At 44.3% G+C, this 27,034-nt stretch overlaps 2 protein-coding genes and 1 long non-coding RNA gene across 7 annotated transcripts in view; 2 read left to right on the top strand and 1 right to left on the bottom strand.

Annotated features, from left to right (window-relative positions):
• LOC309607247 overlaps positions 1–27,034 on the bottom strand; it is a 51,825-nt gene that overhangs the window by 5,126 nt on the left and 19,665 nt on the right. Inside the window, exon 2 of the long non-coding RNA XR_014232326.1 lies at positions 2,376–2,481. This is a non-coding gene — a long non-coding RNA (uncharacterized lncRNA). The remainder of the gene's footprint in view (positions 1–2,375; positions 2,482–27,034) is intronic.
• Positions 91–13,622, top strand: BTN2A1 (butyrophilin subfamily 2 member A1). Of its 5 annotated transcripts, XM_082345518.1 has the most exons (8): positions 91–1,656; positions 2,155–2,269; positions 3,022–3,369; positions 8,054–8,335; positions 9,749–9,970; positions 10,383–10,403; positions 10,498–10,524; positions 12,013–13,622. In XM_082345518.1, the coding sequence occupies exons 2-8, from the start codon at positions 2,185–2,187 to the stop codon at positions 12,633–12,635; spliced, it is 1,608 nt and encodes a 535-aa protein (XP_082201644.1). In that variant the 5' UTR covers positions 91–1,656; positions 2,155–2,184; the 3' UTR covers positions 12,636–13,622. The 5 variants fall into 5 exon arrangements, with proteins under 5 accessions (XP_082201644.1, XP_082201646.1, XP_082201648.1 ...); XM_082345520.1 differs by lacking the exon at positions 2,155–2,269; XM_082345522.1 differs by lacking the exons at positions 91–1,656; positions 12,013–13,622 and adding an exon at positions 11,786–12,006 and having other exon boundaries at positions 1,737–2,269.
• Positions 3,267–27,034, top strand: part of BTN1A1 (butyrophilin subfamily 1 member A1) — a 32,688-nt gene continuing 8,920 nt past the window's right edge. Inside the window, exons 1-3 of the mRNA XM_082345523.1 lie at positions 3,267–3,369; positions 26,147–26,283; positions 26,488–26,835. Of these exons, the coding sequence (XP_082201649.1) occupies positions 26,205–26,283; positions 26,488–26,835 (427 nt within the window). The 5' untranslated portion in view covers positions 3,267–3,369; positions 26,147–26,204. The remainder of the gene's footprint in view (positions 3,370–26,146; positions 26,284–26,487; positions 26,836–27,034) is intronic.

Below are 27,034 nucleotides of genomic sequence, written 5' to 3'. Positions count from 1 at the left end.
TCACCACAGTTTCACAATTTACCTCACGGCAACATTTTCACAAAGTCCTTATTGTATTAGTTTTCTATTGCTGCCATAATAAATTACCATAAATTTTGTGACCTAAAACAAAATAAATTTGTTATCTCACAGTTTTGTAGGTCAGAAGCCCAACATGGGTCTCAGTGGGCTAAAATCAAGATGTCTGCAGGCTGCATTCCTTTCTGGAGGCTCTCGGGAAGAATCTGTTTCCTTGCTCATTCGGATTGTTGGCAGAATTTAGTTTCTTGCAGTTGTAGGACTGAGTCTGTCATTTCCTGCTGGCTGTCAGCTGAGGGCTACTGCCAGTTTCTGGAGGCTGCCACGTTCCTCAGCTCGTGGTCCTCTTCCTCCAGCTTCAAAGCAGTAATGGCAGATTGAATCCCTCTCAGTCTTTGAATCCACCCTGGTTCTTCTTCCACTGAATCTCTTTGACTCTCCTGCCTTTTTCCACTTTTAAGAATTTATGTAATTAGATATGTCCAACCAGATAATCCAGGATAATCTTCCTATGAATCCAGGATAATCTCTCTACGTTAAGATCCATAACCTTAAGGTCTCTTTTGCCATGTAATGTGTCATAACCACAGGTTGTAAAGATTCTGGTGTGAACTCTTCAGGCTAGCACACGTAGTCACAGCCTCACTCACTCTGGAGGAGGCCTCCGTCCTGTATACACTAAGGGCCTCCATGATTGGAGATTCCCATGAATCTCAATGAGTGACTCGTTTTGGAAATTTTATCTGTAGCCCTTCGTTCACTTACTAAACCCAGGTATACATGTCAGAGTGTCCTTTTGCAGAAAAGATAATTCTCACTGTTGATGATGTCTGGTGAACTTTCTACCAAATCCATCTCTTACTTTGGGTTCCCCAAAAGCTGACTCTGAGTCAAGGACTCGGAGTCACGTTGTCTACTTGAGAACTGATCCCAGGAAACTCAAGTTCGAAAATAAATAAAAAGAGAAAAGCTAACTGAGAGAAAAATTACATAAAGCGTACATTAATCAGTTGGTTATCATGTGGGCAACTGGGCTCCATCCCACCCAAGACTAAGAAACATGTGAAACTGTGAGATATGCTTATGCTTACGTCATCACACCCCCAACCCCAAACACTACACACACACACACACACACACACACACACACACACACTTCTACACACGGCAGGCCTCTCCTGGTGATTAGCAGCAACGCCAAAATCCTCGGGGAATCTCAAGGCTTTTCAATAAAAAAATGAAAAGTATCTCGCTTCTGAAGAAAGAAAACGGAAAGTTTTTTAAAGGCTCCGTGCAGCTGTGCGTTTTTAAGTCCTAAGCTGTTTCTGTGTATTCTACCCAGTAACTGGTGAGAAAGCAGGTTCAGGGATGCCATTGGCTGGCTGACCCACGGCCTGCTCTAAATCATTCATTGGAGATCTTGGGACTTTGTGGTCCCCGAGTGGACCGGGTCCCAGGGACCGCAGCCCCCAGGCCGTGACTAACAGGAGGCGAAGAAAAGTTCCTTCTCCGCTTTCGGGAAGGTTTGGTCTGGTTGTGCCTGTGCCCATGGGCGGGTTTAGGGGGAAGACGGACAACCGGAAAATCATCATTTGAGCGTCAGAGGAGAAAAGAAAACGCGGAAGTTAATTCTAGAAGGTAAGAAACGGAGGGGACGCGCTACCGCTCGGGGTGGGGCGGGGAGTGGGGGGCAGTAGGCGGGAGGAACAGAACCGGATAAGGGGAAAGGCGGGGTCCCGGGTAGGGGATGCTTCCGGGGGTTGGGGGTGAGTGGAGGGAGGCTCTCCACCCCTGGCTTGACTTGGTGCCGAGCCAGATTCGCGGCGAGGAGGAAGGGAAGGGAGGGAGGATGAGTTTAGAAGAATATCAAGTGACGTCTGAAGAAACTCAACTCTGGCCGGAGAAGTGAGCCGAGGAGGGCGGAAAACTGTTTTCCCGATCGTTGCATTGTTGGCTTATTCCATGGAATGTTTAATGAAGCCATCTATCGGGAAATACCTGAACCGGGAAAGGAAGGGGGCTGCCCAAGACAGCAGTTGGGGCGCTGATGATAACCAACACGGGTTACAGGAAAGTTTGACCTAGATCAGAACTGTAGCGCCGAGTCTCCCTGGCTGATTCTGCACGTCTCTCTAGGCTTCCCGTCCCTGCCTCTCGTGGGTGCTTATGGAGCCAGTTGCTTCTCCGCATTTCTCCCTGCCAGGCTCCCTTCTCTTCTTCCACCTCCTCAGCTTGTTTGCAGCGGTCTCAGGTAGGGGTGCATGCCACTAACTCCTATCAACTTCTCAGAAAGGAAAATCGGCACTTCAGTCTGCAAAGAGGAAGGGTAAAGAAGGGCTGCAGTTGTGTTCGCTCACCTTTTCGTTCTGCACACGGTCTTCGAACGGATCCCAGCGCCCTCCATTAGCAATCCAGTGAGAGCCACAAAGGCGAGCTGCGTATATAACTTAAAATTCTTAGTAGCTACGTTTAAAAAAGTAAAAAGAAACAGATAAAACAACTTTTCATAATCTATTTTAACTCCACATAACCAAAATATTATTATTTAAACTTTTAATTAATGTAAAATATTAACAGTGAGATATTTAACATTTTTTTTTCTAAATTTTCAAAATTGTGTGTATTGTACATTTACAGCACACTCCAATTGGGACTAGCTAGTGGCTATCATATTGGACAGCTCAAGTTTATAGTATACTCCAGGCACTGTGCTGGTTTGGGAAATAGAAAAAGATCTCTGTAAGCTCAGGGTCCATGGGGGGGTATCAGGGTATGCTTCTCAATGTGTTGTTCAAGAAGCATTAGCATCCTCAATAGACACCCCTCCTACCCCTGCTAGGTGTCTGTTACTATCGACCAGCCACATCTCTTGGCCCCCAGAATCCTGAGCCCAGGAAGCCCCTTAGAAAGAACATGTCTGTGCCCTGGCATATCCACTTCTTTTCCCACCTTAGAGAGTTGATGGCTGGTGCCCTTGTCTGACTCTACCGCTTTGTTGAACAGTCCAATTTACTGTCCTGGGACCAGCTGATCCAATCCTGGCCATGGTGGGAGAAGACACCAAGTTACACTGCCACCTGTCACCTGAGAAAAACGCTGAGGGCATGGAGGTGCGGTGGTTCCGGACGCAGTTCTCCCCTGCAGTGTTCGTGTACAAGGGCCAGCGAGAGAGAACGGAGGAGCAGATGGAGGAGTACCGGGGAAGAACAACCTTTGTGAGCGAAGCTATCAGCAAGGGGAGCGTGGGGCTGATCATACACAACGTCACAGCCCGCGAAAACGGCATCTACCGCTGTTATTTCCAAGAAGGCAGATCCTACGACGAGGCCATCATGCACCTGATGGTGGCAGGTACGTCCTTTCATTTTGTTCCGTTGCTTTTTCACAGACTGACTCTTAGGGAAAGTTTTTCTCCTCACCTCAGGCCCCCTGCAGACCAGCAGATTTTTGCCTAGAATCTCCTTTAAACAGGGAGGGTGGCTTTCCCCTGCTCAAGGACCCAGTGAGTGGGTTTGCTCTGCTAAACAGTGGGCATCGACTCTTGAGACGTACACACGGAACTCAGCTGTCACCTTGAGTAGGGGCAAATGCTTAATCCCTACAAATTATTCTTATGCCTACTTGTGAGAGGTCTCTAAGCATCTTCCTCAGTAACATGTTTTAGAATTAGACATCTTTATTGTGAAGTATTATACTCATACAGAAAAACTCATAAAACATTAATGTACAGATTACTGAATTATTATGAGCTATAACCCATGTAACCACTACTCATGTTAAGAACTAGAACACTGCCTTCTACTGACTGTGTTAGTTTGCTAGGGCTGCCATAACAAAAGAACCACAGACTGGGTGGCTTAAACAACAGAAATGTATTTTCTCACAGTTCTGGAGGCTGGAAGTCCAAGATCAAGCTGTCAGCAGGTTTGGTTTCTTCTGAGGCCTCTCTCCTTGGCCTGCAGACGGCCACCTTCTCACTGGGTCCTCACGTGGTCTTCTCTCTGTGTCTTCATGTGGCCTTTCCTCTGTGGGTCCATGTTCCTGGTGTCTTTCTCTGTGTGTCCTAATCTCCTCTTCTTATAAGGACACCAGTCAGATTGGATTAGGGCCCACCCTAAGAGCCTCATTTTAACTTAATTACCTCTTTAAAGGCCCTCTCTCCAAATACATGCACATTCTCTGGGACTGGGGGTTAGGGCTTCAACATATGAATTTTGCGAGGGCACAGTTCAGTCCACAACATGCCGCTTCTCAAAATCCCCAACTTAGACAGGTTCCTAGGAAGAGACATGCTGTATAATGAGAAATATACATCCTTAATAGGTACTACACATTTGTTCTCCAAAGTGTTTGTACCAATATACACTCTTGCCAATCACATATGATTCTCCATACCTTTTTCATTAAGTCCAAAGAGAAGTTTTTCACATGTGATTTCAATCTATTTTTTTCTTTTTCATAAGTTATTTTCCATGACTGTGAGGATCAAACACCATCCTTGACCCTTTTTACCCTCCTTCCCTACTTTTTTCCTTAGCACCTATCACCTTCTTACGTATATGCATTTTACTTATTTATCCAGATTATTATGGCTCTTCCACTAGAATGTAGATTTCATAAGGGATTGTTTTCTGTTTTGCTCCTGCTGTATCCACATCTTTAGAACAGAACCTGGAGCATAACAGGTGCTCAACAAATATTATTGAAGGATTAAATGAATCTGCTCCATAAAGCTGTAAGTGGTCATCACATCGTGCCTGAGCTATCTCTATTCTAAGCCTGAGATCTGCTTTTTTTTAACCTTTCTCCATGAGCCTCTTACCAGTCCATGCTTTTAATCATCTTTGAAGTATGCATTAGTCAGGATTGTCAAGGTTATGCTCTGGTCACAAGCAGCCCTCAAATCTTAATACGTTAAATCAACAAAGGTCTATTTCTAACACATGAAATATATCCTTCATGAGTCTGGTGGGGCTCTACTTCATACAGATCTGCCTGGAGCTTTGTGGTTCACCTGAGCAGAGGGAAAGAGAGCCCGGCAAATTACTCACTGGTTTGTAAAGCTTCTGCCTGGGGAGTGCTACATGTTATTTATACTCACATTTCATTGACCAAAGCAAGTCACGTGGTTATGCCTAACTATACAGGAGAGGGAAATACAAGCCTAACCATGGGCCCAGGTGAACTGAAAATTATTTTTCTAAAATTTTTTTTTCTAATTTTTTTTTCTAAAAATTTTTTTTCTAAAATTTGTTTTTCTAAAATTTTTTTTCTAATTTTTTTTTCTAAATTTTTTTAACTAAAAGGTTACCTTTTAGTAGCTGTTGCTCTTTGGATCCTGGATTAACAGCACTAAAAAGTACTCTTTCAGGTTTTTGTTACTAGACATTCTTTTAAAGCGTTATAGTCCACATCACAGTCAAAACCAATCAGGACCAGAAATTATTCACAGCTACGTCTCCAGCATCTAGCAAATTGCTTGGCACCTAGCAGGTACTTAATAAGTAGTTGTAAAATGAAGGACTGAAAAAGATGAATTGCTGATATCAAAATCAGAGTGGAAAAATTTACCCTTGGGCACCCCTCATTGCGGACATTCATAAATTCATTCCACAAATACTTAACAAGCGTCTCTTACGTTCAAGTCACTGTTTCAGAAACTGAGGATAAATCAGTGAACAAAATACATGAAGATCCCTACCCTCGTGGAACTGACATTCTGGAGGGTGCACAGAGCAATACATGAAATAGCCAAACTGGATTTTATATCAGATGGCAACGAGTACTATAGGAAAAATAAAGCAGGGAAGAGATGGAAAGTTCTAGGAGGCATGGAGGTAAGGTAATTAGAAATAGAATGGTCAGGAAAAGCTTCACGGAAAAGATGGCAATTGAACAAAACCAGAATGAAGTGAGGAAGTGAGCCATGCACGTCTAGGGCTGCTGAGAGCATCCAGTGTGAAATCCCATCTAGCACAACACAGGGCATGTGGGCTCCTGATAGGGGACCATATAGTTTATCACTCAAACTGTACACTTTTGAGAGTGAGAGGAGGCACTGTCAATAATTGCACAGGGACAAGTGGAATCAACAAGGACTGCCCAGGAAACTACAGCATATATGGACATCTCATTTCTTGATAAATATTAAGTTTGCCTTCTTTCCCTTTCCTCAAATACTAGTTGTCGTGAGAGTGACTGACATGTAAATTATATACTAAGCCTACTGGTCCCACAGAGAAAGTGAGTGAGAATTTGGCCAGGCTTCAAGACAGAAATGGCATTTAAACTGGGATTTCTACAAGTTTATTGACTTTAAGGTATGACCTCACTTCCGGTGTCAGAGTATTATACTTTAAAAGAAATGTTTGAAGAATGGAAATGCCTTTAAGACACACATAAATCAATGGCGTTTCAGTCCACCAGACCAATGGAGGTTTGTGGACAGTGCGACCTTCCCAGTGGGCCTCCAACATAACTGGCAGGAGATCCCATCTTCGTTACTCAGAAGGGCAGTTTTGTATCTGATTAATATAGAATATCATGGAAGAAGGGTTTCTCCACCCTTGTGTCCTGACTCTGTTCACAGCAGCACTACAGAGCTGACCACCATGTGTTTGTATGTGGCAGGAATTTTCCATTCTTCCCCTGTAAACATGACCCTGACCTGCCCCACTCTGAAGTGAGTTGGTGTACAATTGTTTGCTTGTTTGTTTGTTTACTGTTTTCCGGTTTGGTTAATTGGCTGGCTGGTTTTGTCCTTAAGTCTGTTGTCTCCTGCTTGCCCTTATTGAACCCCCCCTGGAACATTTTGTAGGATTTCTTTCCATCTTACCAAGTTCTTTTGAATCTTATCCCACTTCAAAGTTTCTGTGTGAGCCTTTCAATATGCAACTAGTTGTTTTTTATTTTCCATCTTGAAAAGATCAAATTGAGCAAGAAGCAGTAAGACTTAAGTGACTGCTTTAATTTTGTCTTTGGTATAATTTGTTGGATAGGCTTAACAAAGGAACTCCTTAAAAGAAGTTTGGATGATTGCTGGATACCTGGCTAAAGGGGCAGAAGTCTCCCAGGACCATGCATTTGCAGCTCTCTCATACCCAGTATTCTCTTTTATTGAGGATTCTCTGAAAGATAGAATAAGTTAGGAAGAGTCTGGATTCTTAGGACTTTTGACGATGATCTGCTGACATTAAGGAGGTGATGTTTTTATCTTAAGGATCCCAGGAGCATCCAGATCTAATAGGAGAATGTTGTCAAGGGACTGTAAGAAAATTACCTAATTGACTGAGCCCAATTGACTGGAAGGTAAACATCTCTGAATTGGGGTAAGGGTTGACTTTGCACACTGGTTCTGTCAATTTTCCTAAAAACCAACAGCTGCTTATGATTATCAGATAGCTGTGGCGATGTGAAGTCCTAAACCAGGAGAAGAGGGTCAGTGCCTTGAAGTCAAAAAGTTTCTTAAGATTCTGCCAGCCTGGCAGGTTTCTGTCCTTATTGTATTGACCTAGAACTTCAGGAAGCCAGAGCTACTGAGAAGTCCTCTCAGGGCAGAAAGTGAAAGCCTGCTTCTTTCTGGTCAGAGTGGACACACCCACCCGGAAGTGAGAAAATTAAAATCTCTAGCTGAATGAATCAATCAACCAACATTTATTAGGAGGCAGATAAATGCTTGCTCCTGTGATGGGGTCCGTAGGTGGAGCACAAAGAAAAGTACAATGTAATCCTTTCCACACTTAGAGATCTCACAATTTTTTTGACATCTTGGTCTCCTGGTGTTCTCCAACATCAAGGTTTTCTTCCTTCCTTTCCTCCTTACTGTCTCCTTCCTTCCTTCCTCCATCCCTCCCTCCTTTCCTTCCTTCCTTTCTCCCTTCACAGAAGGGAGTGCATGGAATGTGCGTAATCAGTTTCTCCGGACACCAGCCTCTTGCTCTCTCCCCCCATCCCTTGGCTCTCATCACTAAGAGCTGATCTGCTAAGACACTTCGGCTAAGACACCATTACCTCTTTAGCTGGTCTCTCTCCCCAGGCCTGGGTTCTAAGCCCGTTATTGAAATGAAGGGCCACGAGGATGGAGGCATCCGGCTGGAATGCACATCTATAGGGTGGTATCCAGAGCCCCGTGCCATGTGGAGGGACGCTTATGGTGAGATCATGCCCCCCCTGGAGGAGGCTTACACTACGAACGCAGATGACCTCTTCATGGTCACCATGGCTGTGATCATCAGGGACCAGTCTGTGAGGAACGTGTCCTGCTCTGTCAACAACACCCTGCTCAACCAGGAGAAGCAAACTGTGATTTTCATTCCAGGTTAGTTCCCTGCTCTCTGGAGGCTCATCTCATGGAGGCGGGATCCTCAGCAGACAGACTGGAGCCCAGCATGGGGATGGGGAGTAGGGGTGTGGAGTGGAAGGGTCCTGGGCCCTGAAGAGCTAGAGGCTACAGCTGAGCTGAGGCCTCTCCCCTTGTCACAAGAGGAAAATCAAATCGTCTCAAAACACAGGAGTAGGAAGCCTCTTCTCTGAGGGTAAATCTGCTGGTTTTGTTTTGTTTTGTTTTCCTCTGTTATGGTCCTTATCCTGCAGCAATTTTCAAACATTTAGAACAATTGTAAATCAATGGACAGTGGTATGGGCAGGTAGTATCTGCTGAAGCCCTCCCTTCCTGCCCAAGAGATTTCCCAAGGGACAGAGCTGGAGAAATTCTCTGTCTGTAGACATTCATTAAATACTGAACAAGCATCTCATATGTTCAAGACACTGTTCTAGAAACCGAAGGTAAATCAGTGAACAAAATACATGAAGATACCTGCCCTCATGGGGCTCACATTCTAGAACAGCAGAAGGCAATAAATGAAATCATGAATTAAAACAAGGAGTGAAATAATTAATTAAACTGTGGATTATATCAGTTGGTGATAAGTACCCTAGAAAAAAATTAGTGAGTGGGGGATAGGGAGTATCAGGGGCATAAGGCAGTTATAATTGTAAATAGGGCGATCGGGGAAAGCTTCACGGAAAAGATGGCAGTTGAGGAAGTGAGGAGTGAGCCATGCAGATGTTTGAGGACTGAGCAAGCCAGGTAGCAGGGACAGCATATGCAAAGGGCTGAGGCAGGAGCATATCTGGCAGTTTCAAAGACCCCCCCCAAGACACAGGTGTGACTGGAATGGATTGAGGGCAGGGAGAGTTGGAGGACATGAATTCAGAGAGACAATGGATCCAGATCATATGAGGCAGTGTAGGCCACAAATGGACTTTGGCTGTTAGTCTGAGTGAGATAGGAAACATTGCAGGGTTTTGAGCAGAGAAATAACATGATCTCACTTAGGCCACTGTGCTGAGGACAGACCGCAGAGGATATGGACAGAAGCAGGGAGAAAGCATTGCAATATTCTAGGCAAGAAGGGATGGTGGCTTATACCATGTGGTGGCCGTATGGCTGGTTAGCTTTTAGTCACCCTGGTCTTACCCATGGTGACTCCAGATGTTACTGCTTTTTTGTCTGCTGGGGCCCCAACCCTGGCAATCACTGTGGAGCGAGCCAGTGCAGAGCCAAAGTCTCCTTCCCTAGCTGGGGTTCCTGAGACAGAAGCTGACAGAGCAGTGAGCTGGTGGGGGCCAGGGGGTGCAGGAGAGGCGCTCTTCAGATCTGCACCCAGAAGGGCTCTAATCCCAGGGCTCCTTTTTCTCACTAAATGGGACTTTTGGGCTCCCTTTTCAGAATCCTTTATTCCCAGCACATCTCCCTGGATGGTGGCCCTGACTGTCATCCTGCCTTCTCTGCTCCTCCTCATCGCTGGGGGCATCTTTCTCATCAAGAAACTCCAAATGGAAAAAAAGATTCTGTCCATGCAAATAGAGGTTGAAAATGAAGAGAAAGAAATTGCACGTAAGGAACTGGGGAAAGAACGTGTGGAAAAAGAGAAAGAACGTCAAATAAAAGGTAAAAGAGTAGGAAGACAGTTCACTGTCATACAAAAGGACACAGCTCGGGCAGCTAAGAGCCTGGGAAAGAGAGAGAGGACATGAATAAAGGCAGTGGCAAGGGCTTAGAACTCCTCATGTCCTAGTAATGAATCCCTCAGACCTCGCTTTCTTCCATTCTGCAAATGTTGCATCCATTCACTTGGCTACGTACAGCCCTATATTGTTGGACAAGAGCAAACCCAAATAAGTACTGATAATATCCAGCCACCTGATCATATATTATTTCTGGTATCTTGACAATTCCCAAGGCAGCGGGGGAGGGGGACAGTGGTATTCAAATAGAAGACCAGCCATCATCATTTAAGACAAACTCAAATTCTCTTAGTTCTTCTCTTGAGGACATTCATTTGTTTCTGTTTCTTTTTCAGAGCAACTTCATGAAGAACTGCGTAAGTTGAGCATTTCCTGAACTACTCCCTGCATGATTTGCATTCTGCCCTACATTATCTCCTGAAGCTCACCTCTCTGCCTGTCCCATTGCAGGATGGAGAAGAAGCCTCTTACATGCGGGTGAGCGCCTCTGACATTCCCTCAGATCCCGAGCTTTCTCCCCGCCAGGCAGCCAACAGGACACATTAGAGGAGATGAACAAGGAGACCCAAGGCTGGCTAGGGGGAGCAGGAGCCTGGGGTCGGTTCACTAGCAGTATCCCACCCAATGCTGGAGCCTACCTCTGCTGTCAGGGAAGCCCCGCAGCTCTTAACCAACTCTATAGCTTACTTCCCACCATCCTTTCTTTTTTAGAATAATTTCATCCATGATTACCAAAGGTCTACCATACATAATAGACGTCCCGAAAGGTTACCTTTTAGTAGCTGTTGCTCTTTGGATCCTGGATTAATTTGAAAGAAGACAATACTGGCTTAGCTATTTATAACCTGGGAGATGGTATAGACTGCGCAGTGGAAGAGCCACGTGTGGGAAAAGCAATAAGCTTCCCAGGCCTGGCTGAGGAGTGTACAAATAGGGACCAGAAATGCCTTCCTGCTCCAAGAGAATGCTGATAACTCTGTGTATAGCCTGCCAGCGCAGAGGACCTGGGCAGGTGGGAGAACACAGGGTCCAATTGCCTGGTCCTAGTGAGCACTTTGAGTTTTATGATTTGTCACTTTCTGCTCACAAGCATCAAAGAATGCAGGCTTTACTAGATCCCATGGCACTTGGACCTTTCCTCTTTCGAATTTCAAAATTATCACCATCAGACATAGCAACTTGGAGAAAGAAGAAAATCATTTTAACACAATGATTTTGTGTTAGATGTAGACTGACTAAGTAATAGTAACTGCAGATGGGAGAGGGCTGCAGAACGTCGGGGGTCTGAGGCATTTCTTATATCCAGAGAGGTCATAGCTGTAGATGTCACACCAACGTTATTAAAGCAAAACTACCTTTTGCCATACTCACCTCTCAGGCAAGTATGGCAGGTAGACTTTGGGGGACATTATCCTTCTTTTTTACCCTTTGAAGGGTGCGCTTATTAGTCATGTAAATCAGTTGTCACCTGGTTAAACTGGTAGAACACAGAGGACCAGTGTAGGGACACTTTATCGCCCTTATCTGTGTAGGGAAAAATTGGCCTTAATGGCTTAATTGGGGGAGGGGGAGGGGATAGGTCCTCTTTGCTGGTTTAAGCCATGTGGGAAACTTTTTAACTAAAGAGAGTCCCAGAGACCATATATTTTGAATAGAAAAGAGGGCAGATCTGAGAACACTGAGAGAAAGCAGGAGCCATTAATTTCAGCTCATTTGCTGAACTTTCTATATTTCTTAGAGCCCCAGTTCTCCTCGACCTGAGGCAGCGCTCCTGCCACTTAAGAGACAGAAGTGCAGCCTCAGGAATTTTCTCTGTGAGCTGCCTGGGATCTGGGATCGAGGGGCCTTCACGGAAAAGGCGGTTACATGGGGGAATCTCCCACCAGCTTTCTGGGATCTCTCTGGGGACCAGGAATCTCACAATCTCCTGAGATCCCAGGCCTAAACCTGAGACTTCCTCTGCAGCTGATGTGGTCCTGGACCCGGACACCGCTCATCCCGAGCTCTTCCTGTCAGAGGACCGGAGAGGTGTGAGACGGGGTCCCTCCAGGCAGAACATGCCTGACAACCCGGAGAGATTTGACTGTCAGCCTTGTGTCCTGGGCCTAGAGAACTACTCCTCAGGGAGACATTACTGGGAGGTGGAGGTCGAAAACGTGATGGTTTGGGCTGTGGGTGTTTGTAGAGACAGTGTTGAGAGGAAAGGGGAGGCCCTACTGGTTCCTCAGAATGGCTTCTGGACCCTGGAGATGTTTGAGAACCAGTACCGCGCCCTGTCCTCCCCGGAGAAGATTCTCCCCCTGAAAGAGCGCCTTCGCCGGGTGGGCATCTTCCTGGACTACGAAGCTGGAGATGTGTCCTTCTATAACATGAGGGACAGGTCACACATCTACACGTGTCCCCGTTCACCCTTCTCTGGGCCCCTGAGGCCCTTCTTCAGGCTGGGGTCTGATGACAGCCCCCTCTTTATCTGTCCAGCGTTTACAGGGGCCCAGGGGGTCACGGTGCCTGAGGGCGGCCTGGTCCTTCACAGGGCAGAGACCCACCACAGCCTCCAGGACCAATTCCCCGGTCTCAGAGCCAAGTAGAGAACCCAGGCCACCTCTACTGCCACAGCACAGCACCCCCTGGAGGAAAACCACCCTCCTTCCTTCTGGTCACAGAAGAGAATCTCCTCCAGAGGTCCCCTGGACACCTCCTCAAGCCCCAGCCCCATCTCTCCCTCATTAGGCTGTTGCTTTAGTAACTCATTTGCACGTAACAATGGGGCAGGGGCCAGTCTCAGGAACACGAGTGCTGCCACATGGCTCCCAACCAAGAAGTGTGAGAAAGTGACAGGCAGAAAACCGGTTGCTTTAACATCAGAGTGACACATTCAGCCTGAGACTGGAGTTGACACCAGATACTGTGGATTTGGGGTGAGGACGCACTAGGATGTAAGAGGGAAGCGGGAACCACAGATGGAAGTCAGAGATAGAAGAAGTGAGACCTGAGAGGTGGGCCGAGGCTATGGATGTGGTTAAGCCCCACCATTACAGCTAAGGGGTCCCAGGAGCTGATGGGCCATTTCCAACCCACCCCCAAGATTTCCAGGGCATACAGTAAAGCTCCCCAGGCCTAGATCCGGATGAGGAAGGATGAAGGACGAGGATACTTGTGGACGTGGCCTGGCTCAGGTGTCCCTACAATAAACAAGGTGTCAGTACTTAGTTATTGAGAGTGGCCTAAGGTTTAAGGTCCCAGCTGAGCAGGTAAGCATCGGACCAAGTGGATCTCTAGGTTCAGGTTCAGTGGGGAGAGCAGTGCTTTCCAGCTTTTTGGCCTCAGGATGCCTTTAGACACTTAAAAATTACTGAGGACCCTAGAGAGCTTTTGCTCATTTGGGTTATATATCTATCAATATTTGTGGCATTAGAGATTGGAACTGAGAAATGTTTAAAATGTATTTATTTATTAATTTATATTAAAAATAGCAACAAGCCAATTATAGGTTAATATAAAAAAACATTTCATGGAAAATAACTGTCTGTTCCCAATGCAAAATAAAGTTTATTGAGAAGTGTGGTATTCTTTAACGTTTTTGCAAATCTAATGTCTGGCTTCTTGAAGGTGGCTAGATCCTCCCATCTGCCTCTGTATTCAGTACTGGGATATCACAGGTCATGTAGGCTCTAAAGAATGTAACTGTACACTAGTGAGAGAGTGAGAGCAAAAATGAAAAATAATATCTTAGTATCATTATTATGGAATAATATTAATCTCGTAGACTCCTTGCAAGTATTACAGGGACCACCCAGAAATCTGCAAAACATCTTTTGAGAACCAGGATAGAGGATCCTGGAATTGAGTCAGTCATCTAAAATGATGACATAAATGGCAGTATTTTGGACTTTACATAATTCAGCCATCCAATTGTAAAACTTGGCTGAAAACTTTAAAAGGTATTTCAAAAGTTCAAAATTGTTTTACCGCAGTTTCAAATGGAGACATTCTGGAAAAAATCAGGAACATTGAAATAGGTGATTTGTTGAGATGGAAGACTGGCTTATTAATGTGTATGTGTGTGTGTTGTTTTTATTTTTGGTATTGTTGCTATAATAATATTTGAACAGTTTTAACTAAAAGCACCAGACTGCGAGTCAGGAAACAAGTACTACTAATAACTGCCTATATTAATCTTAGGCAAGTTGCAGCTTTTCGGTGTTTTGATATTCTGTAAAATAAGGCTTTGAGTGGGTTTGCATATCTTTTATTATAGGTTACAAAACACTTTCACTTATGCAGTATCCTTGCTTTCTCATAGCAAATATATTGATCCCCATTTCACAGTGAAATAGTGAGGTCTAGTAAGTTAAAGCGATTTTTTTTTGTTGTTCAAGGAAAATACAGTTTTCATTCATACTTTTTTTTTTTTTGATAAATCATGCCTCATCTTTCAGGTGCCTTATAAACATAAATTTCAAATGTTTTAAGTATTTATTGAAACTAAGCATGAACCCAATGCTCTGCTAGTCACTGTATAAAATATGTAAATAGTATAAAACTCGGCTCCTATCCTTTACTGTCTTCTTTCATATCTTTACTTATTCATTCACTCTCAGCAAATTTATCACCTTTAATGTGTCGACCATGTACAGTCTGTTGTGCCACGAAGGAAATAAACAGGGTGATATTACGGAGAGGGATGGGTGGGGGCTGAGGGGGACCACTTTAGATGGCAAAGTTAAGGAGGGCTTCCTGGAAGAAGTGATGGTTTTTCTGAGACTTGAGGACTAAGAAAGATTCCCGAGCATCAGGAATCTTGTGCATTACGAGCCCCAAAGCAGAAATAAGCTAACTAGTTAAAGGAACATAAACCCCTACAGTCAGAGCAAAGATTGAGAATGGGACAGGCAGGAAACAAGTAGAAAGCAGACTATCTGGGGCCTCGTAGCAAAGTGCTGAGGATCAAACAGAGTCTTACTGAAAACCAAAGCTCAAATGAACAGAAGATGTCTGGAGTCATCCGAGAGTTATTTTTATTTCCTTTTCCCAGAAGGATTACCTTTTTTTTTTTTTTTGGCTGCTCTGCGCATTTTGCTGGATCCCCGACCAGGGACTGAACCCAGGCTCCGCCCTGGCAGTGAAAGCACGGAGGCCTAACCGCCCGACCGCCAGGCAACTCCTGGGTTACTCATTCTTAGCAGCATGAGTAATTTAATTTTCCAGAATTTCCTTTTTCCTGGGTTTGGGGGCTGGGAGCGAGGTGGAGTAGAGTATGGAGAAAAGGGGAACGCCCCCCAGGGACTCTTCCCCTTCTTTGGGTGTCACGGCTCAGGCCTGGCGTAGTGATCCCAGCGTCCTCAGTGGCTGAGATCCACGGTATCTGTGATCCCACCAGCCCTCTTGGCTCTGTAACTTAGATCAACCCCAAGAGGAGGGGGGAAAAAAGAATTCTGAATCAAGACCTTCCAGTGGAAGTTTTTCAGATTTTGGCATGTTGGATTAAAGAGAGACTTTAATCTTTTACCTCGGATGGGCTGAGAGTTATCGTCAGTGGTTATTGCTGGGCAATGGTTAATCTTGTTACCCTTTGATCCCCGTGTGGGAGAGAGTAGGCTGGGCCAAGGAGGGAGATGGGGTGGGGATATTGGAAGTTAGGCCTTCTTGGCATATCCTACCATAATTAGAAGTTTTCCCAACTTCTGGGAAAGTGAAACTTACGTATCCCTGGACTCATGAAGAGCTTTGGTTAATCATATAACCATTTAGCCAGGTCTGACAGGAAGCAGCCAGGCACGTTGCTGCCAGGCTGGTTCACAGGATCATTTCATTTTCTCCCCAGCCTCCCCCATGCTTGACCCCAAACCAACCCTTTTGTACCACAAAGCACAAGGCACATGTATAATTATCCCAGACCTTTCAATTACAGTTACTGATCAAACTTAGAGGACTTTGGTATCAGAGACAGAAGTAATCTGACACAGATAAGGTACATGTACAATGATCAGTAAATAAGCTAACATTTATATCCAAGCAGTTGCTGGTGAGTATGAATCAACACACCTGCAGCTTATTCTTACATCCATCCAACAATCGCTGGCTGTTGGCCATGAGCCAAGCAAGCACTGTCTAGGCGCTGAGGAAAATAATAGTGACTAGGGCAGGTGACATGCATGGGGTATTGCCAACCCAGGAAGTACACCCAAGCTTCGATGGCCATACTTCCTATTGAGGCTTCATTATGTAGGCTTGATTGATTGAATCATTGACCACATAGTGATTGAACTCCATGTCCAGCCCCTCTCTCTTCCTGAGTCGAGCTGACAGCACATAGCCCAAAGCCCCAACCCCCTAATCACATGATTGGACTTTCTGGCTTGGTGATTCCCCATGAGTCATCTCATTAGAGTAAACTATCAGGTACAATCCAGAGAGCTCACCAGGAATAACACAACACTCTTAACACTCGGGAAATTCCAAGGGTTTAGGTTATTTCCCAGGAGCCTGAACAAAGGCCAGACCTCTTACTACACAGTTTGAGAAAGAACATCAAGGGCAAAGGAGTAGGGTGCAATTGGATTTGGGGTACTACCTGAACAAAAAGGTGAGAGCAGTCAAAGGATGGTAGGAAAAAGAGTGGGCAGACCAGAGAAACAAGGAGAGCCAGATCAGTGTAGACTCTTGGGGCAGCGAAAGAAGTTTGTGTTTTCTTCTAAATACAATGGGAAGCCACTGTATGAGTTTAAACAAGGAAGAAACATAATGATTTCCGGTAATTCCCTGGCGGTCCCGTGGTTAGAACTCCCCGCTTTCACTGCCGAGGGAGCGGGTTCAATTCCTGGTCGCGCCGCAGCCAAAAACAAGAAAACAAAACCAAAAAAAAGAAACACCTAATGATTTCCTTCTAAAAGAGAGTCAGAGGAGACAGAACAACAGAAGCAGAGGATAGAGATAGAAAGATTTGAAGATGCTATGCTACTAGACTTGAAGTTGGAGAAACGGGTAGCCTCTAGAAGCTGGTATTGGGCACGCTACTCCAAAAAGTCTGAGAAAACTGCAGGAGGAAGGCTTCCCACTCTCGCCTTTTTTCCCTGAAAGCAGGAAATAAATCTCGCATATGAAAGGTACCCTCCCTGTACCAGGAGGAAGGGAGATATCCTTATCACCAGAGAGAAGGCTATATAAACAAACCTTGCTACTTCTTCACCATTTACTACCCCTAGCCCAAGCCCCTTCGCCATGTCAATTTTTCACACATTTACTGTTTCTTTGCCTAAAATGTATTAAAGCTTCCTGCTCTGGTCATTTCTTCAGGTCTTCATCCTCTTGTGAGGGTTCTCATGTACATGTAAAAATTCAATAAAATGTGGATGCTTTTCTCCTGTTAATCTGTCTTTATCAGTTTAATTTTCACACCCAGCCAGACCCTCAGAGGGTTGTTTTTTACTTTTATTAAAAAAAATTTTTGTTGAAGTATAGTTGCTGTACAATATTATATAAGTTACAGGTGTACATATAGTGATTCGCAATTTTTAAAGGTTATACTCCATTTATAGTTATTATAAAATATTGGCTATATCCCCCATGTTGTACAATATATCCTTGTAGTTCATTTTATACCTAATAGCATACCCCAACCTCTACATTGCTCCTCCCCCCTAGAAGGTTGTTTTTTAACATGATAACACTCCACTTCTAGGAACCAGTTTCTACATTGGGTACTTATTACTGAGCAACAAATCACCTCACAACTTACTGGCTTAAAATAACACTCATTTGTTATTGTTCCTATGTCTGGGTGTCATATGAGTGTGGCTAATCTACTCCTCAGCTCAGCTGGGCTTTTCTGCTTCAAGCTGCAGTGGCTAAACAGCTCTATGAGTTGGCTGGGGCTACAATTCCACTTGTCTCCTATCCTCCTAAGACTAGAGGGCTGATCAGAGCAGTTTCTTCTTATGACAAACAGTTCTTTATGGTGTTCACGAGTGAGTAGAAACATGCAAGTCCTCTTAAGAGGTCTTGGAACAGACACATTGTCCCTTTCACCCACATGCCATTGGCCAAAGCAAATCATGTGGGCAAAGGCAAAGGCAAAGTCAAGGGGTGACTTGCCCAGGATGAGGCCATACCAAAGATGAGGATTCAGGGAGGAGTGAAGGATTGAGGTCAGTCATTCAATCTTTCACACCATTGTTCAAGATGCAACCAAATTTCTATCTCTATGTCCTCCTCAAAGCCTTCTCTTAGTATTTCCATCCACAGGACTCCTCCCATCTGTAGACATGTGCTGGGATGCCATACCCTCTGAGATGACTTCCACTCAAAAGTCATCCTAGTTTAGAAATTTAGAAATATGATTCTAGATTTTTCAAAGTTGGAAGGGACTCTAAGGGTTATAAAGCCCCAAATACCTTTAGATCTGAAGGAAAAGGCAGCCTCTGACTGAGGAAGAAAGAAACAAGCCTGGCAGTGGCTCCAGCGTTCTCCACTTAAACATTTCACAGACACCAACATCAGGCAAGACCATTCTGTGATTGTGATGGAGTGAGACAAAAACAAATCCACTCTGCAGTCAGGTCAGAGCACAGACCAAAAAACAAGAACACCGTGCAAGCTACAAAAATGACCATACACCTCCCTCTCTCGGCTGACTGCAGTAATTGCTGCTTCTTTACCACTTAAATCTTTTTTTTTTTTGACGGTGCCCTGCGGCTTGTGGGATCTTATTTCCCCGACCAGGGATTGAACCCGGCCCCCTGCAGTGGAAGCATGGAGTCCTAACCATTGGACCACCAGGAAATTCCATCCCACTCTGTTCCTCCACTTCCTAATAAAAATTGGAGTATTCAATCATACATCAGTCCGCTGCTTTCTTACAGCAGTCATCAAGAGCAAACCCTTCATTCTTTGAACCTCCCCCAAATCACCCAACACAAACCTAAATCCTGTAACAAGTTCTCCCACACCCTCTCACTGAGACATACACCCCCAACCCCCCATGGTGTGTTGAATCCACGCTGCTGTAACAAGAAGCAACAAATCCAATTTCATTCAACTGCAGTTGGGCTTTGGCTGGTGGCCTTCAACATGGTCACAGGCAAGCAGAACCCCACTATCAGCCTCCCGTGCTCACTCCCATCCACCCCAAATTTGGCCCCAGACTTTCAGTTCTCCAGATACAACAAAATCTCTCATTATCTAAAGCCAAGAGGAACTTCCTGCAGATTTCTCAGAACAAAAATTGAAACAAAAAGCATTCTTTGTTCAGGACTTATTGATAATTTTTCAATAATCAAGTATTCACAGAAGGGAACAGTCACTCCATTGTGTGTTTCATGCTCACATTCCATCCTCCTTCCCCCATCTTTAACTCAAATCTTAACTGGTTTTGTTCTGTTTATTTTCCAAAGAAACTTATAAAAGAGCTTAGAGAATTCTGGTGTTCCCTCCATTGTTCCATAAATGAGGCTTTGTATCTCTTATAAAACCTCTCTGTTACTACAGAATAGAAAAAAGTACAATTGTGTGCAGGTCAATGGCTCTTCATTTCTCTGGGACTCAGAGCTCATATCTCTCAGGGATTCAAAGCCTCAGGGCACACAAAATGAAAAATACTGACAGCATTTCACTGATGAGGGTGGAGAGAACAGAGATGGTGGTAAATTGCCTCAACATTCTCCTTAGGAGACATACAGGTCCCTTGGAATATGACCATAAGATTAGCTAACCCAAGAAACTTGAAGTTCAGGCACACTAATCGGTAGTTGATAATCAGGAAAGAAGTTGGTGTGGGGCTGGAGCGGGGAAGGTTGGGAGTGGAGACCAAGGGGCAAACGGAAAAATGTCTCCTGGGGAGACCTGACAATTCCTACCACGGTGTCTCATTTCTTTGGAGAAAAAGAGATGCCCTCTGAATCTCTCACATTCACTGATTCTCAGTCTCCCCTCTCTCTGTCTCTCTCTCTCTCTCTCTCTCCTTGGTGGTCACCTGCATACCCTTCCTATTGGTGTTCACCTAGAAAATCCTCAGCCAATGAGGGGCTGGATTATGGATAAATCCTTCTGCTTTCTCCTCCCTCGTTGACAACTCTGAATTGGGTAGTTTCCAGTTCCACACAATCTCTCAGAGAGTCCCTAGCAAGACTGAGTCCCAGGGACCCATAACAGTAATCCGGGTGTTATCACACTCTTTATTGGCTCTCCCCTGTCTCATTTCTTCCCTTCCCCACCATGTTTTCTAGGATCACCTCCCAAGTAAATTACTTGCATCCATATCCGTGTCTGGGGGTCTGTTTTGGGGAGAACTCAAACTAAGACAAGGTCTGATCAGGGAACATGGAGTGACATCTGTGATAAGAGGAAAACAAGGTGAAGTCAGACCAATAATGAATTCATGGCCTGCTTCTAAAACACTATAAACTCTGTGTTTTCATGTTTTCTATAGCCTGTCCTCCAGAGGGTGAATAGAGCCCTGCTTTGGAGGAATTTGCCCCACCAGGTAACAGGAAGAGAGGGTGCAATGGGGTGGATTCTGGGAAGAACTCAGAGTGGTCCATACAACTGTTCCCCTTCCCTAAATCTTCTAATTTTTCCCTTGCACAATCCAACCTCACTTTATTGACTCCCATACGTTCCTTTCCTAACCCTCTTCTTTGTTCTAGGAACTCTCCATTTCAAAAGCATTTCCCGGGATGTGACTCAGAGATGTCACCACTCAACCAGACCTCAGCCTCTTGCTCCCTGGGAACACATTTAACCTCACTCCATCCCCACGAACCCCACTTCTACACAGAAATCCATCGCATCTTCTTCAGACCTCTTCAATTTCTTTCTAACCCCCATTCACATATGCAAACTCTGTTGGGCTACAATGCACATAATTTATTTTCTTCCAGTTTTATTGAGACATAATTCATGTACAGCACTGTATATGTTTAAGGTGTACAGCACAATGATTTCACTTATGTATATCATAAAATGATTACCACGATAAGTTTAGTGAACACCCACCATCATATATAGATACAAAATCAAAGAAAAAGAAAAAATTTTTTCCTTGTGTTGAGAACTCAGGATTTATTCTCTTAACAACTTTCATATATATTATACAACAGTGTTAATTATATTTATCATGTTGTACATTACATCCCTAGTACTTATTTAGCTTATAACTGGAAGTTTGTACATTTTGACCACCTTCATCCAATTTCCCCTCTCCCCACCCTCCACTTCTGATAACCACACATCTGATCTCTTTTTCTATGAGTTTGTTTGTTTGTTTGTTTTGAAGTATAATTGACCTACAGCACTATGTTAGTCCATGCTGCACAACACAGTGATTCAATATCTCTATACATTACAAAGCGATCACTACAAGATGCACATAAATTTAATACAGGCTTGGTAAATAGGGGGATTATGTCAGTATTATAATGTCAACATATCATGAGGTCACATCTAGTTATTACCAGTATGCCAGTAGTGTGTGCCCTGAGAAAGAGCAGCTGACCTCAAAGGTCACTACAAGCCACAGAATACGGTGCTGTGCATGATGTGCCCATTCGCACCCAGCCCTTTGTCTTAGCTCGGTTTAGCCACGTGCAAAAGAAATAAGCCCAAGACTCTGACCAGAGCCATCCCGCAGGGTCATCTCCGCAATTCATGTAGAGCCAGTAGCTGCCTCTTCAGCTGCGGCTTCTGAATAAGAAGAGGAAGAAGCTCCTGTGGACCGGCAGCAGCCAGCAGGGAGAATCCTGGTAGCAGTCCAGACCTAAATCCCTGGGAGGGATGGGGATGGGGCTAGGGAGGGATTGTAATAGCGCTAATAAATTACCTGAGACGTCTGACTATGGAAACTGTACTTAGAGACTGTTAAGGGCTGGGAAAAATCTGTGATGGGAACACAGAAAACTAAACAAAGGAAATAAGGTGAATCATTTAACTCCGTCCCTCCCCCATCCCCCTCAAACACAAAAAATTGTACAGGAAAATAAATGTAATCATATGTGATCCTCAGCTCCATAAAAATATAGCCACAAAACCATGGTATTGGAAACGCTGAACAAAAATGATATATTTCTATTGGTGATATAAAAGAATGGTATTAGTCAGAGTTCTCCAGAGAGACAGGACCAATAGGATATACAGTATACAGATATATAGAAGGAGATTTATTATGAGGGCTAGGCTCACGTGATTATAGAGGCAAAGAAATCCCACAATCTGCCCTCTGGAACCTGGAGGCCCAGGAAAACTGGTGGTGTAGTTCCAGTCCAAACTCGAAGAACTGTGAACCAGGGGAGCCAATGATGTAAGTTCAGGTCAGAGTCCAAATGCCAGAGAACAAGAAGTGTTAATGTCTGAGGGAAGGAGCTGGAAGTCCCAGCTCAAGCACAGAGCAAATTCGCCCTTCCTGCATCTTTTTATTCTATTCAGGCCCTCAAAGGATTGGATGATTCCCACCTGCATTGGTGAGGACAATCTCTTCACTTACTGATTCAAATGCTTCTCCCTTCTGGAAACAGCCTCACAAACACAACCAGAAATGACCTTTTACCAGTTACCTGGGTAGTCCTTAGCCCAGTCAAGTTGACACATAAACTCAACCATCACAAGAACGAAATCATCACTGATCATAATAGAGCATCAAAAAGTAATATCTAAAAATGGATTCATCAAGAAATAGCAACATAAATGTTACTCCTGAGACATATCTAGATAAATACCAGACAAAACTGCAAAGCATTTGAAGAGGCTATTTCTAGGGAATGAGGAAGGATAGGGTGGAAGTGGGACTAGTGCTTTTCTTAAAAGCTCTTTATACTTTTTTTTTTTTTAATGCTTTGTATGAATTACTTTGACAGAATAAAAACTACTTCTTAAAAAAAAGGAGTAAGTGGTTGCCTCAGTCAAATGCTGTTGGATGTCAAGTAAGACGAGGAAGAGAATAATCATTGGATTTGACAATTTATAATATTAGGAAATTTGAATCGTGTGTGGTGAAAAGGGGAGTGTAGGGGGAGAAGCCCTGATGTCTTGTCATTGCATTTGCTCTTATCCGGAGCACATCACACTCCTCAGCCCAAATAGTTTCATGTCTAAGAGGAAACAGTTTATGTTTCTAGGGCCCCAGAATAACAGGAACTTGCTCATAGCAGCCCCACATCACAAAGGCACCTAAAAAACAATGGGAGCCATGAAAACTGGGGGCATCTAGAATCTCTGTTCCCTGCTTGAGCCTGGACAATTCAGAGATCCTGCCACTGATTGTCCAAAACTGCTAGTTTCTGTCGAAATGACTCAGATATTATCCAGTCAGAACCTTGGCTGCCACATAATACCTTGAATACCATTTGCTCTCTATTTCCCCAACCCCTTTCTTTCAGTCTAGCTCTCTTGCGTGCAAGTAAAAGCTCTTCCCCCTGCCCCAAATTTTCCTATAAGATATTTTGACAATGTAGAGCAAGGGATAGAAGTCTAATCAGAATGGGTTGAGGAGAGGAAACACATTATTGGTGATATTTTTGAAAGTTAAGCACAAATGGGAGCTGAGAATGAGGCAGGCACGTTTCAAACTAGGAAAGCCAAGGACTGGTGGGTGTGATTTAAGCTGCAAATTCTACTTCGGGTCTATATGCTGATAAGAGGTCAGAGACCTCAAAGAGCTCAGTTTAGGAGGGGAAGAAAGACCTGGAAACAAAAGACAAAAATAAACACATCTGCATCACACAGTAGGATTCAGGTCAGATTTGTGCCAGCAAAGAGGGACCAGGAAGTTGTCCATGTCACGGGATAAACCTGGCCCATCTTCCTGGAGAGTTGATTTCACTTGGAGGGGGCAATGTCTAGCCAGAGTCATATTTTTTTTAAATTTCATGTGTAATGCAGCAAATTGTTTAATTTACTTTAAACATTATAGATAAGACCAAAGACTTCAAAAGTGTTTCTCATGTGAGTTGGACAGTACTCAGAGGCTCTGGGGAGAAGAGGCTGAGAGGAAGGAAAGAGGGAGGCCACTAGATCTTACAGCATTTTCTTGACCAGATTAAGGTGCCAGAACTGGGAGTTGGGGTCCACTAAGTAGACATGTAGGGATTTTTAAGCAAAAAGTGACAAGATCAGATTTGTATTTGAGAAAATTCATTCTCCTAGCACTCAGGTGGGTCCACTGGAGGAACTGTTTTTTGTTGGTCTTGATCATCGTCCCAGTTAAAAGGCAAAGAACAAACGGGTGGTGAAGGGTTTTTGCCACACATATAATACAGGGTTGATGTCTTTAATTTCTAAAAAGTTCATACGTTTTGATTAAAAAAAAAAAAAAAAGAGCTCCAGAATCTATCTAGAAAAAAAAAGGCAATTAGCTTGAAAAATTCACTTCTGGAATATATTAAAATATATAAACATGAAAAATGACCAGCCTCATTATATAAATGCATTGTGAAGTAATAATTTGGTCAACGTCATCCATTCCATTAGTGATGATGAGGAATAATAGCCCTCAATGCTGGCAGGAATTAGGTGAGAAGGACATTTCAGTTGATGGTGTGATAGGCTTGACATTTCAGGAAGAAACTTTGACAATATGTTCATACCATTTGACCTGATGACAATATTTCTGGGAATTCATCAGAAAGTTTATCAGGAAACTATCAAAGATGTGGACAAAGACTTGTGTATAAAGCACACTATTTATAATAGGCAAAAAACTCAAGATGTCCCACAATCTTGGGAATTATAGGAACCTTCAATATGATATCGTGTAGCTATTAACAATGTTTCAAATTATATTTACAAAAGTATCAACAATTCTGCCAGAGGCTGTCATTATTTGCTGACATTATGAGTGATTTCTACTTTCAAAAATATACATATTTTTTAATTTTCCATAATGATAAGGGGTTTAACCCAAAACAAGAAATTGCAGGCCTCATGAATTGCTTTTAGGGAAGCAGCTTTGGCAGAGAGACAACTTTGGGGCCCTGAAAACTGAATCACACAAATGTATTCCTAGCCTATCTTTAATTTTCAACTCACATAAATAATAATAGAATAACAACTTTCTCTCTTCTAAGTCCCTATTATATGCTAAGCACTTAACATGCTTAATCTCATTTAATCCTTACAACACCACTCCAAAGAAGGTATTATTAACAATACTCCCATTTTAGAGATAAAAGAACTGAGGCTTCCAGAGGTGAATTAACGGCCCAAGGCCTTACATTTTCTTTTAGTGTTTTCTTGAATCCTTTTTCTTTTTTGCCCTGTCCCCTTCTGTTTAGCCCAGGTCATCAATGCATATCCTGATTTCTCAGCTGAAGACCACAAATCCAAAGACCCTTCTCCTCTCTGGAAAACTTTATTTTTTCCCCAAAGTAAATACATCAGGGACCTGGGGGCAGGCTTTCCTGAGAGCACTTCCCCCTTCCTTCTCCTTTAACTTTTGCCCCTGGGGCCACAACCAGCTTTCTCATTTGGTAGCAGAAGCTTGTTGGTGCCTTTTCCTCCAACATCAGAGGTCAGTATCTGGGATTACTCTCACCCCCTGAGAGAGCCAGCAGCCAGGAGGCATTTTCTCTCCCCCTGGCTCCTTCCTCCCTAGTCCTAGGCGCTCTACTTACTCTTCAAGCCCTTTAGCTCTCTTCAGCTCCCCTTTCTCGTTCCATCTGCTCCCAATCTTTCTTCCTTTCTCCTCCAACTTATTCCCCTGGTCTCCATCTCTACCTCCATCACAGTATCTTTACTATCATTGCTAAAAGCAAATGCCAAATTATTGTATTTGAAAGAAGAGGTTTTTTAGGGCAGTGGTTCCAAGGTTTGTCTATTTATATGAAACCCATTAATGGGTACTATGCCTCACAATTCCCTTCTCCTAAGTCTCTCTTGGGGGTTTAGGGCCCATTTTGTTGTTTTATACAGACAAGATTGACCAGACTTAGGGTGGTCGGTGAGAGCGTGCTGAGGGCCGCCTGGACTGAAAGTCTGCCCTGTGGGGGGAGGTGAGGAGGAAGCTTCAGGTGCAAATGACTCTTTTCAAGTTGGAAAGAAGTGCTGGGAGGACGCGGGAGAACAGTGTCTCAACAACCCATAGCTACCTCCTATCCGTTCATCTCTCGCCTAGGCTGAAGCTCCTGACAAACTCGAGTCCGCCAGCATCTTGCTGCCCACAAAGGTTGGAGATGGCAGTCTTTCCAAACTCCTGTCTCCCCGGGTGTCTGCTCGTCTTCATTCTCCTCCAGGTGCCCGAGCTGGATTCTGGTAGGTCTCCCCTGTCTCTCTCTCTCTCTCCCTCTCTCTCTCTCTCTCTCTCTCTCTCTATCTCTATCTCTCTGTCTGTCTCTCTGGCCTACAAGGTTGAAATTTCTCAGTAATTGTAAACAATCCATTCGGCAGGATCCTGGTCTGTATCAGTCCTCAACTCCCACCTCCATATTCTGTCTGACCTTCCTGGTTTTTTGGCAGCTCCCTTTGACGTGATTGGACCCCCGGAGCCCATCCTGGCGGTGGTGGGTGAAGATGCCGAGCTGCCCTGTCACCTCTCCCCCAACGTGAGCGCCGAGCGCATGGAGTTGCGGTGGTTCCGAGAGAAGGTCTCTCCCGCGGTGTTCGTGCGCCGGGAAGGGCGAGAGCAGCCCGGAGAGCAGATGGCCGAGTACCGGGGGAGAGTGACGCTGGTGGAGGACCGCATCGCGGAGGGGAGCGTCTCTGTGAGGATACAGGACGTCAAGGCCTCTGATGATGGGGAGTACCGATGCTTTTTCAGGCAGGACGAAAACTACGAAGAGGCCACCGTGCATCTGAAGGTGGCGGGTGAGTAGACCCGTTTTGACTTTCTCCGGTGGCTCCATGAGGGATATATTTTCCTATGGATCTGTTACTTTGGAAGCCATCGGATTCATTCCCCAAATCCCTTTTAGGTTGGAAGAGGTTGGCAGGCCTAGAGTAGGAGATGGGTAGGAAGGGGGTTTGAGTTGAGCGTGGAGAGGGAGCAGTGGAATTATCTTTCTGG

Source organism: Balaenoptera borealis (assembly GCF_965194805.1).
Source record: "Balaenoptera borealis genome assembly, chromosome: 12".
Lineage (NCBI taxonomy): Eukaryota > Metazoa > Chordata > Mammalia > Artiodactyla > Balaenopteridae > Balaenoptera > Balaenoptera borealis.
Note: the sequence above shows the minus strand (reverse complement) of the source record. Positions and strands in the feature narration are given on the sequence as shown.